Source organism: Anser anser, assembly GCF_964211835.1.
Source record: "Anser anser genome assembly, chromosome: 7".
Taxonomy (NCBI): Eukaryota; Metazoa; Chordata; class Aves; order Anseriformes; family Anatidae; genus Anser; species Anser anser.
This window is the reverse complement of record NC_139727.1, coordinates 14,496,349-14,509,471: the sequence shown is the minus strand read 5'-3', so window position 1 is coordinate 14,509,471 and position 13,123 is coordinate 14,496,349. Positions and strand designations below refer to the sequence as shown.

Below are 13,123 nucleotides of genomic sequence, written 5' to 3'. Positions count from 1 at the left end.
GTTATGTGCATTTTAATACTTTAAATAGCTTTTAAGTGCACAACTATTTAAAACACTCATTTCTGAAGTGAAGCAACCAAGTTTGCATCTGACTGATAACTGGAAAACAAAACAGTCACCTCTACGCACATTGTTTTAGCACAAAACATATTTAGTCTGGCTAGTAAACAACACTAAAGCTAATGTCTAAAATATAGATAAATATGAAATGAAAGCCTCTAAGTCTCTCAAAAGGACTACTTGCATCAAGACTCCCAAAATGCTAAGCCATTAAGCCAACAGTCCATTTATGACTTCAGTCTGTTCACATTGCCAAAGAATTACTAGAAGCAAGGAAGTGTCTGGAACTTGATTCTTTTATTTATTTCTCTGAAATGCAGAAAGACAAGGGCCCCAACTATTCCCTACTATTACAAGCTATTCAGGACACTCATTTAGTATAAGATTCTTTGGGGACAGCACCATTTGCTAAGCTCCCTAACAAGTCTGATAACAAATGACACTGACTTGTCCACCCACTGACAGATTGACGATCTTGGCACAGACTGATACAGAGCCAGACATTTGTTAATGTGTGCATCTACAGTAGAAATATGTACCTACATCCTGGAGGATCACTTGACAGCACTTGGCAGGCTGGAGAATGGAAGAAATAAAAGAAAAAGAAATCCACCCTGTCTCCATAAAACCATGGAAGTGAATATAAATTCTTGATACAATTACTTTGCTGGCCCTGTCCATTTTCCCTTCCCAATATTGCAGTCTTTACCTGCAATTTACGACAGGAGGATCTTCCATCCCCTCCACAAACAAGCTTTTCCAAGAGATGGTAATACACCATGCTAATACCAGAAGTAATGTAGACAACTCCCAGCTGCGTGTGATATCAAAGCCTTATCTGTACTGCAGAACTGTATCGATGCAGAAACTAGGCTAATGTCATTAGTATTCCTTTGCTTCTGCTACAACTACTATTCCATGTCATGTTTACAGAGTTTAATTTAAGCAAGACTCCTTCTGAAAGCAAAATTTCCTACTGGAAAGTAAATAGTAGAATGAAACAGTCTGAAGAGCAACGCTGGAGTTTTTGGCTGGCTGTTCTTGATCTTAAAAAGGAAGATATGGTCATACTTCTCAGAGCGTCTGCTAAGGTTTCAATCAGCACACGCTGGAAAAGCAGTAACTCATATGCTCAAACTACATGCTGCTATTCATAAAAGAAGAACAGTTAAGACTTTTCTCATTTTTTCTTCTTTTTTGAGGGTGGTGAAATTTAAGTCTAATTAGTTATGAAAAGTTACAACTGTTAAAACATTTGTGTGGTATACATACTCAAAATAAGGCATAATGAGTATTTGTAAGAATCCTAGTCAGGAAAAAAAAACCACCCTACAATTCAAAGGAAAAAGCAAGCCCCTCCATCACGCCTCCCTTGCACCCCGCAAGGATTACGACTGGGTAGGCAGCAAGTTCTAGACGAACCCAGCTCTCGCCTCGGTTTTCACGTGTTCAGACAAACAAAAGCTCAGGACAAAAACGTCAGGCTGAATGCTTTTGAAAGGCACTAAGCTAAACAAAGACTTATCTCCGACACCGGACAGAATTGAGTTGCATTTTGCTACTGGACAACATTCAGATACATGACATTAGCCATAACATGCTATATTAGAAAAGTATGTACCCAAGTAATTACAAATAATACCTTTAGGTCAAAATGCTAGTCTGTTACAGGGAGGGGGAACATGATGATAAGCTCCTGAACTTCACACTGAGTTGCATCCTATTTTTTTTTTTCCTTTTTTTCCCCCTTCCTTATGTGATGGCAGAGATATATGGAGGGGAGAGGGGGCAGGCATAGGAATCGCATAAATCTGTTGAAAGAATGTGTCTGTTAACAGTAGCAAATCTTAAACTCCTCAACTCCTGTGGGAGACTGCAGTTAACGAAAGGCAGGAATGCAATCAGAAACAGATCTGTTAAAACCTCCATGGCACTCTTATAGAAAGAATATCCCAAGAAGCCATAGGAAAAAAAGTCTCAAGAGTTAAAGAATATACCCAGAAGCACTGACAGGTCTGAATAAAGCACATTCTTGAGCTGAGCAAGCTGGCTTTTAACCTTTCAGCGTAGAAAGCTGGAATCCTCCTAAACAACTGCCAGCTTCTTCCAAAGCACAGCATAACCCAAACTAGTGCAATTACTCAAGCAGGCAGAAGTCACCTAGAAGTTTTAAGGAGGAAAGTGACTTCCCTACCAATCCCACTAGAAAGTCAGAGATTCCTATATCAGAAGCATTTGTTAAGTGCTAAGTATAATAACCACGAGCAGTCTGACAGACTATTAAAGCCTTTCTCCCAATACACGAAAGAGAGCCTGGAGCTCTGTATCCTATGCACTCACGCTTATGGAATGCTCTTGTATTGCCTTACACCAAAATAAGCAACCTGTTGCCAGATACTCTTTACGTTATTTCAACATGGAAAACATCCCTGCCTGAACCACGAAAGTCTAAAAACAGCACAAAAACATAACAAAAAACCCTTCTATAAAGGAAGTTCTGTGCTGGAACCCGTACAGAACCACTGATGTATTCACACACCAGTAAGGCTGACTGCCTATTTGCATAGGCTCGCCACATTTCTCCCAGAGAAAGCAATACCTAGATGCCAAGAGGACACTGGTATCTTTAATTAACCCATTTGCTCTGCAGAGAAATTTCTTCAAGGCCAGAATGAGGACTTTCCCTTTCCTGCCACTATCACCTATAATTCACTTATAAATGCATTCTGTTAAGAATTCCCATATGCTCAAAGAGTTGAAAGCACTGGAAACTTTCACAGTACTTCCAAGGTTGCCTGTTATTCATCCCACTTGCTACTGGAAAACCATAGATAATACAATACAGATCAAAGAGAAGTCTTAACACTTAACTCGATACCTGTACCCACATATGATGTGCTGCCTCCTTCAGAGAAGCACCTAGGAATTCCCAACTCAGAGCCTACACATGGCTTGCAGCCTACTAGGGCAGTTCAGCCAGCCAGCAACACACCCCAGATACGAGTTCCCTGAGTCCCACTCTGCCAGCAACAAACCTACTGCACGCACGTTACAACAGCTCTCCCTTAAGGGCCTTTGGCAGTACAAACAGCGTACAGCTAAAAGCCACTCCCAGAGCAAAATCCAGGCTACCCCTCTTTGTCCAAGTCTGCCTGGACGCTGCCCTTCACAGGGACAAGCTGCATCACTGCTCTGACAGCACAGCTCTCCCAGTCTCTCTTCTCAGGGCACTACCTGTACATAAGCCCTGTGAAACAACTCACCTCTTGCTCCAGGTATCAGCCTGGAGATATCATCACCACGTCATGAAAAAACACCTCTCAAATCCTGTTCAAAAAGAGCCCAAAAGCCCAACAAACCCAGCAGTATGGAAAACTCCAAAAAGCTAGTACTGAAAAGCAAACAAACTATAGTAGGAATAGAAATGGTTATACAAGTCTGAGTCACTTCTCTGCGTGCCTACCTAATAATTGATCCAACTTAAGTGTTTGACTACTACCTAACAGCATCCTGAATATCCCCGTACTGTTTCCTGTTTACATGCTTACTAAGATCAGCCATTTATGCAGAATACTCAGCAGGTGATTTCATAACTCCCAAGCAGCCACACAGAGGAACTGAATCCGTCTATAACATTTCCACCTGATAAAGAGTCAACACTGAAGGCCTTCAATACAAAATCATACTTATTAAGTAGCTTTAAATCTCTCACCTAGCTCTCAGCTCAAAGCAGAATTTCATCCCTGCTGGAGACGCACTAATTTCCAAAGCTGCTCACACCTACTGAAACTTCAAATAAGCTATCTTTCTTCAAATCTACCTTAATACCCCCCAAATTCACCTCCTGCTGACTGTTTGCCACTGAAGTGTTTATGGCCGAGAGCAGCCAGCTGTGGCTTCAGACAGGAGCACCAGGAACTAACCAACAATTATGAGAGTTTGCATCTGCTTTTCACACAGCTCTTATGACAACCTGGCATGACTGTGTTCCAAGTAAGAGACGTGTTCTTGCACTATGCACTAAACTGTGCTTTTCTTTTAATAATCAACTCGGACTGTCAGCTGGATTAAAGATGTCACTTAGAGATCAGTTGATTTTTTTTTTTAAATCAAACTAGCTTTCAGCAGATGTTTTCTATATTTAGCACATGGGTGAAAAAGCTTATTCCTTGGAGTAGGTAAGAAAACAATTAACATTATTTTAAAGTTCAAAGATGAAAGCTGATACCTACACATATGTAAAAAGAAACAGTCATGTAGCATACGCTCTATTTTATAAGACTGTGATCCAAAACACACATTATCATTACAACAGTTCTACTTAACATTTAAAGTAGCCTCACTCATTAATGTATCTAAGTCCCAAAGCAAGATAATTCAGTATTTTGTTGGAGTAATTTCTTTCAGTGCTGGGAAGAACATTTTGGTTATCTGGATTTTTTTTTCAGCAGTAACTTTGGCCTATTTACCTTAAATTATATTATCTTCAAGATCAAGCTGTGGAAGTCATCGCAGTAACTCTGTGCAAAATTATACAACACAGACATTCAAGTCTCAACTGCATGAGATGGGGAGAAATTCTTTGTATTGAAGTATTCAAGCATGTTTTCTTCTATCATCTCAAGAGCTACATTAAGCAAAAAAGTGACCTGACATCCCACACAAACTATAGAAGTTCAATTACCTAGAACTTCTAATGCTGTTGATATTTTAGGAAACCAGTCAATATACTCTCAAGGTAGTTTTATTCTTACTATTAGGGTAGTCTAAAGCTTTATTCTGCTTTGAAATGTGGTTTTAAAGCTAGCCACTGTGCTGGAGTTTCACCATCCTGGCCTCTGCCTGAAGATCACCTGTAGCCTAGACACAATTCCTCCAAGACCACAGAAGAAAATATAGTTAACAAAAAGTGAATCAGCTGGAAACTTGAGAGAATGTCACTAGTCAAAATGCACAATCATGCCACAGCTTTCTGCTGTATCTTCCCTCGACATTTCTGAAGAACCATCAACATCAAAATGATTTGCTGTAGGAAGCTAACATTTAAAATAGAAGTGGTCCCAACTTGCTTCTGCTTGTTCCAGGATAAACCACATTTTATTTCTGAGCCATTTGTAAATGAAAGACAAACCAAATTGCACATAGCCATGCTTTTACCATACGGTTGCCTTTTTTTTTTCTTTAATTTAAAGCATTCAACACTGCTACAAACTTCACAATATGTGGAACAGGAATCCGTATGTTTGGTTTTAAAGAAGAAAGCAAAGTTCATACCCTGAAGGCCAAAATGCTCCAACTTAATCATTAGACATCTTATAACCTAAAGATGCTGTTGCAGACCAGCCTCAAGGTCCTGCTTCTCCCAAGAAAATGCTACATAAAAGACAATGATTTGAGCAAAGAAAATGGATGCAACCACACAACACCAGTTATTGAAGTAAAATAAGTCTGTCTCATCTCTTCCTCATACAGCTATTTTTCACCTTTGATCATCAGAAGTTACTTACCTCTATATTTTTGCCTTAAGGACCCTGATTTCCAAACAGTTCTGTTAATCTTATCAAGACTCAGAAAGGTATTTCTGAAGCCTCTTTTGAGCATTCAAAAAACAAACTTTGCAGGAAATTTACACACAGGAAAAGGCTTCTTCTATGAAATTTGTATTTGGCAGATAATGATGAGATAACATCTGGACTTGTTGTTCCTACGTACGTGTGTTTCCTCAATTATAACCTGTGCTTAGAGACACTCTATGAATACTGCTAGACACCAAGTTAAGAACAGACAACATGCAGAATCTCTGACAAACTTCTTCATGTAGCTGTATTAGTAACTTCACCTTAAGGTCAGAAATATCATGCTGAAAAAATAAGTTAATTTCCTTGGTCCTGAACCCCACTCATTTATTGACCTCTCTTTAGAGACTCATGCATTAAATTGCTTTGAGGGTAGATTTTGCTCCTAAGAAGAAGTAGTGCATACAATGCTAACCAACCAAAGGCTCATTTTTGAGAGGAGAATTCAGTTAATGCCTGAGTCGTAGTATATCAACAGACCAGGAATCCAGAGGATAGAGTGAATATAAGTGTACCTTTTCAGAAGTGTCATTTTCCACCAGTGAATTTGCCCATTTCACATTATCTTCTTTATACAAATATAAATTCCACTTTATCTGAAGCATTCAAGGTTAATTATTATTCAAGAAGTACCACCACTGAAAGAGGTATATGTTGGATTGTAAAACCAACACTTTAAATCGCTTCTCTGGCAACCTAATGACCGCTAAAGCCATCCCTAAAACTAGGTATTTTATGCTTCTGTGGACATACTGTCTTCTAAATGAACTCTAAGCTGGTCACTGCTGAACAATGTGTACAGGTCAGCTTCTTCTATGGCTTCTAAAACAGTCGAATCGTAAATATGCGTAACCTGAGTAACAGTAGACTTGCTTTTAGACATAAGGGAAACCATGTGTTCTAGAACTGAGTCCTAGTGTGGAAAAAAAAAAAGACTGGCAGACAAAAGTGAATAATAAGAGCACAGTGCCAAAAGAATTAGGTTCTCGTTAACGTTACAGCTTAAGGTAATGTTATTATCAAAACTAACCCAGACATCCCTAAGCTGGTGACCATTTTCCTCTTTCTCCTTTACATGGTTTTGATCAATGCGTTAGTAAAGGAGTTAGGGAGAAGAAATAACGAAAACCAGACAGTTGTTGGAAGGCAGAAGCACAAACTGTTTTCCGATTTTCCCCTTCCAGCAGTGCAAGTTCCAGCAGCTCTCTTTATTAGCAGAAGAAAGCAAAGCATTATGTCAGACTTCTCACTTCAGGAAAGTTCTCCTTTTGTGGATCCCTTCATTTTAATGCTGAGTTAAAGGCTTTTTAAAGAAGTTGCACTACGTTAGTTTTCAACACCAAATACAAGTTCCAACTGTCTTCAGGATATGTGAGCAGTATTTCAGAGATGATTAACACAAGGAAAACATTCACCTAGTTAAACCTACTTCCACGTCAATGCTTGCAGACTAGCCTTAGAGCACAACAGAAACCAAGTAACGCCCTGTTATTTTGTCAGGGATAAACTCAGCTAGGAACTATCAGTGTGGGCTCAGCACACAGCGAGTCACTCGGGGGTGTTTTAACTCCACTGTGTCTGAAAGCATCTCATCGCATTGGCTGTCCTGTCTCATCCAAGCTCGCCATGTTTCAAGTCAGGCTGGTCAGCAAAAAAACTGCAATATATCTTTCCTACCTAGATTCTTATATACCTAATCTCATTTACGCAGTAGTAAATTGCTACAACCTATTTTGGCAAGCCTGCAAGATTTGAAAGATTCACAACAGATCATATTGTTTTCAGCTGTAATATTTTCTTCTTTTTGTTCTCTAAAAACCTGGAAGGGCTAAAAGGTACATCCACACAATGGTAGAGGTTTTGAAATTGCAGAAACAGAACAAAAAGGATCAATAAGCACAGAGAAAGCTCTACACATGAAACACCAGAACAAAGGGTTTGCCAAACATATTTTTACATATATTTTTGAAGAATTTCTGATCAAGAATTAAAAGCATTAATCCAAAGCAGTTTATACATATATATATATATGTATATTAATATCAGAATTCAGCTTGGGACCTTCCCCAGAGATGTCCTTATAAGAGCATATCAGGAGTTGGCTCTATGTACAAAATAACCAGCAAAGGCAAGCTGTTCCATCTATGCTGCAGAACTGCTTGAGATCCTAAAGTACGCTCTGACAGAGCAGACATTGGTTTGCAGAACATACAAGAGCAGAGGTTGTTTGTTTTAATTAGAAACGTCCTTTTGTGCCAGACCATGCAGTTCTTGGTATTCCTTTATCTGCAATGCATAGGACACAGATGTGGATTTCAGCACGTTTTGTAACAGAGTACATGCCAAGATCATTAAGTAAGAATGTCAGACTCTGCAGCACGCCTCTAGTTGTGCTCCATCTGTTTCCAGCAAGCTGCAGTTTGCCACAGGCTGCGAGCGCTGACCACGCATGCTCCGCATCTGCGGAATGCCATAAGCACGGGCGAGAAAAGAGCAACTCAACTCCACAGCAAACATTGACACAAGGAAAGGTGTGCCAGGCAGGCAGTGGGGACACTTATTTCCAACAGATTGCCAGACCTCATTGTTTGTCACTGCACTCGCCTGCAGAATAGGTATTATAAGTCAAGATGAGCAAGCAGACACTTTTTGCTGTACATTGGGATTACCTAACTGTGAAGCTCAGCTACAGACAGAAGCACTCGTATGATTTCACTGCTCAATTATATAAAGGATTTTAAACTTTCACATAGACAATATATTTAATCCCTAGACTTGGATATACTTACAGATTCCCCACTATAAAATTTAAGGCCCTTTAAAAATTCTGACACCTTGTTTGATTAGAGCAGCTGCACTGTTATTACTGGAATGAGATCCAGCACAGGAACGAATAAGCAGCAATGTGCAAGCGAAGAAGACAGTTCCAGAGTATGTTTTAAGCAGCCTGGCAATATGCTGACGCCGAAAACAATGCTATTTTCCTCCTGCAAGTTTTCATTCTCAACATGGCACTTACATGGCACCTAACAACTACGTGACAGCAGCACGAGCCAGCTCGGTTCACTGCCACTAATCAAAGATGATCCTCTTTCATTTCAGTCGACAAACAACCAGAATCATCCTGTGGCTGCACAACTTCTGGACCCTGCAGAGAGCAGAGGGTGAGGGGAGGGTGAAGGGAGGATGGCTCCTCCCAGCAACAAGCTGGTTAGATGTTTAAGCACAGCATTAAGAGTCAAGGATAACTGACACACGATGACCAAATCGTTCAGTTCTGTGGAGAGACGGCCATTTCAGCACCTCTCTCCATCTCTGTCACTCACTGTGACAGCAAATCCTTTCCCCCCCAAAAGTGCAGCTGCAATTTATAGGTCTTTACGCTGGAAGGCATTCGGCATCCAACAGCACTCAACATTCTCCAGGCTTCAGCTGGAAGCATCCAACCACAAGAAGTGCAGGCTACAAGCAGCTGAAGAAACTCTCCCACGAGTGACCCTTCTCCCCTGAAGACCGGGCTGTATACAGCTCTTACTTCCACACACCATGTGGCAGTCTCGTTACCCAATTCCGCCTAATGAATTATCGTTGCTTCAAGCAACATGTTTGACAGCAGTTTCATTAGCAAACGTGAGTGAACATATTTTTGTACTTATTTTTAATAAAAAAGCAAGTTCGTATTCCAAGAGCAAGATATAATTCAGGTTTACAAAGTGTACACTGCTACGTAAAACATCACTACCACTCTAAAACGGAGATTCCTGACGACTGTGCCATCAATACAGGAGCTATGGCTTCAGCTGTCCTCTCTCAGATGTCTAGCAATTCCAGGAGCAGCTGGAAGTCTGGACATTTCAAACAAAAATAAAATACTAAAAGCTGAATAAGACAATGCCTGGGTAACTGACGAAATAAACTGTTCTAATCTGTCAAGCAGCAGAAGCTGAAAGGCCAATACCACTACTTATCTTCAGGCCACCTCCCCTGTGCCCCAGTCTTGGTCCAGTTTCATATAGCTGTGGACTATTTCAGAACCAAGGAACGCTTGCTGAATTGTTTATTTGTACATCTCTTGCTCCTTGCAAGGCTCTAAAATGCAGGTGGGGAACATAGGTATTATTAAAACAGGCAGAGAGAAAAGCAGCTACTAGTAGCTCTGAAAAACGCATTCTCCTGGAGCCTACTACAGCTCACCCCTTCCAACTATCAAGACTTCAGAGTAACTGGAGTGAAAAGAAAATGAACTTAAATACAAGGGCAGAGAGTGCTGCAAAGCAACGCAGATGGGGAAACTTTAGTTTTTAAGTGAGGAGGGGAAAAAAAGTTAACAGATTACAGCAGACAGTCTGCTTCAACAGATTGCAAGAACAAAATGGCCATCTACTTTGTATTTAGGATGCATCACATCTTTGCTTGGCACAAGAGAAGAGTCTGATCTCATCCATACCAGGCTGTGACTGACAAGTACTCAGTGTGTTTACTATTAAATACACTGTCTCAGCAACTGATGTGTACACAATTGCTCAGACCCTACAAACGAGAAGAATGAGCAATCAAAGCAGACTAAATCAGATGCAGGCTGTATTAGAAGCTTAGAAGACAGGCAGCCACGAATTTAAAAGTTCCCACCACCAAAGACCAAGTACTTGACAAGGTGTCCCATTTTGAGAAGCCTTCTGAGACCCTGAAACAAATTACTAACTTTTTGTTGGTTTTAGAAGTGCAAAAGAGGAAAAACACTGCAGTAATCATTCTTAAAACTGTTGCAATAGCCAGTGCTTTAGAATTAATAACCTGTACTTACTCTAACAGCACCCTATAGAAGGAAAACTTTAAAATGAGAACGTATTGTAATTATGTGCTTCAAGTCTTTGGCTTCTTGACAGAAAAGAAGACACAACACTAGTGCAAGGTATTGCACATTTATATGCCCAAGCACTTACAGAGCAAAGAGAAAATAATTCATTAAAGCAAACTTTTGCCAAAGATAACATGAAGCAACAAATTTTAACCACTCCCCGTTCCCCATGCATGACTCTTCAAGACAATACACATGCAATTACGAATTCTAATTCTCTACTACTTCTATTCCCTACTTCCTTAAAGTTTTAAGGAAACTATTTTTAGTGGAGTTGATCAACCCCAAATTACAGACTCTCAAACCGAACCATAAGTGAGTTTCCTTGGCAAGTGCGCCTCACAAAAATCCTGTGTGAAAAGTCAGTAGAGGGCACTGTGACACACCCACAAATCCACATTTTGCTGCTCTTTTGGCCCTGAAAATAGTAGGTCAGTCAGAGGAATTCTGCAGCAGCTAGAACAACTGCTGCCCCTTCCTAGCACTTGTGAAGAAAGCAGGTATTCCTGATGGCTACACAAACGTGACAACAGGGCTTTTTGGACTTGCTATGGACAGCATAGGATCTCCACGGCTCTCATACACAACAAAGTCACCAAGCTAAGATTAGAACACTACAGCAAGTAGGAGAGAACGTCTAGTCTTAGTGGCTATGTGCCAGTTAAGTGTATTTTCATCTTTCTTAGGGGGTTTAAGGAAAAGGTAATATATTTCTTCCTAACCAATGACACAAAAGCCAGAGAAACAAAGCCTCTGGAACAGACTGGAAAGATACCAGGAAGAAAATCAGATGGAGGAAGATGGCATAAAGAACACTGAGAAAAGGGGACAAGGAGGACAGTCTCAAGACCACTTGACTGAAGGCATCTTATGTCTCATGGCCTCTGTTTAATTTCACCTTTGCTTAATAAAGCAAAATTCATGTGGAAAGTAAAGTTAAACAATAGTCTCCAGACTGCATAAAATCCTCTGCTGGCAAACTTAAACAACAGACTCCAAGATCTCTCTTGGATGCACTGAGCACTCCCCTCTTCCTGGGCAGAGGAACACTGGCAAACTGGTTAAATCCCACAGCTAGGAAACAAGGACATAAGAAGGTGGAGAGGATTTATAAATAGTATTAAAGACTCCCTTTTTAGCAAAAATAATTAGCACACGCAAATGAGGGAGCAACAGCAACCAGAAAACCCAACTGCATAATACATTGTCCTTTATTATCTCTTGCAGTAACAGGTACTCCAATACACAAATTTATCTTTAATCCCTATGATATGATGCTGGTTTGGCCCACAGAGGACTTAGTTCTCAAAATGCAAATACAATCTTTAGTGGCGTATTTCACAGAAAAAAAAAAAAGAACATAAAACAAGCAACAAGAATCTGGTCATTAGAAGTTGAGGTGCTCAGCGCTGCTGATACCACTTTCACAGCCAGTGCAGTTTAAGAAGTAGTTAAACCAAAGATTTGCTGGTTGGTGTTTCTGTTCCAAAGCAGAAACAGGTTCAGCAGCTACATTTGACTTCCAGAAAGCATGCCTATGCATCTCCCCTCCAGTGCTAGGTATTGCCCGTGGGAAGAGCATGCCGGCAGAGCGAGCAAACGGCATCTCTTCCTACAGCCTCTTCCAAGCCTGGCTCCTCTTCTGCCAACCCCAGAACACAATGCTGCCTACTTAGCAGGTCTCAATTACCTGACAAGTCTCACGGAGGGCAGTGGGAAGGGAGAAGGCTGCAGGACTGCTACTTAGCCAGGTGACGAGACAGCAGCAAGGAAGTGTACTTGGCGTTAGGAGAAGGCTTCCTGACAGGATAAAGCTTTCATGTGAAGTGACACCAGACAGCTTCAGGGAGGTGTTTGTCACCAGCAAAATGGGGAAGCCCTATTTATCATCCAGTGTTTTGGGTCACACGCTCGCGCTACATCCTTCACAGACACCCGGTGGGCTGCTCTGTGAGCAGGTTCACTCCGTTTGCCTGACAAAACCTCACACACGGTAAATCCCAACACCAGCAGCCCCACAAGCAGCGGGGCCAGCGCAGAGAGCTGCACAGCACGGAGCACGAGGGAGGTTCACCTTCTCCCTTATTACTCTACATTTATCGCGAGCATTGTTCACACCCAAAAGAGCAAAATAACCTTCAATTCCATGAAAGAACGGCGCGATGTACGAGGAGGAGACCAGAGGTTTCGCAGCTTACCCTTTCTCAGGAAGGTGACACCTTCACCCGCAGCTCACCCCGCTACCTGCCGAGGCCCCGCTGAGGCGGCAGCAGGCGGTAACGCCGCCCGCCTCCCCGCAGCCGCCGGCCCGCACTCCCCAGCCTCCTCCCCAGCCCCTCAACAGCCCCGGGCCGCGCTTCGGGGGTCAGCGGGAGCCGCTCACACCCGCCGGGCGCCGCCAGCGCCGCGACGCCTCGGCTCGGCCAGGCCCGGCCCGGCCCCGACCTCGACCCCCAGCCCCGCCCGCCGCCGGCACTCACACGACGGCCCGGGAGATCATCCAGGACACCATGGCGGCGGCGGCGGCCGCGCGTCCCCTCCGCAGCCGGGCCCCAATGGCCGCGGCCCCGCCCGGCCCGGCCCGGCCCCGCCCGCCGCCCGGCTCGGCGGCCCCGCGCACGCGCCCCGA

At 42.3% G+C, this 13,123-nt stretch overlaps 1 protein-coding gene across 2 annotated transcripts in view; it reads right to left on the bottom strand.

Moving 5' to 3' along the window:
• REEP3 (receptor accessory protein 3) overlaps positions 1-13,095 on the bottom strand; it is a 39,374-nt gene extending 26,279 nt beyond the window's left edge. Inside the window, exon 1 of one of the 2 annotated variants that reach the window (XM_083843953.1) lies at positions 12,975-13,095. In XM_083843953.1, coding sequence (XP_083700079.1) covers positions 12,975-13,006 — 32 coding nt within the window. In that variant the 5' untranslated portion in view covers positions 13,007-13,095. Of the gene's footprint in view, positions 1-12,692; positions 12,846-12,974 lie in introns of those variants that run through there. The other variant, XM_083843954.1, reaches the window with a different exon arrangement.
• Between the last annotated feature and the right edge of the window lie 28 nt (positions 13,096-13,123).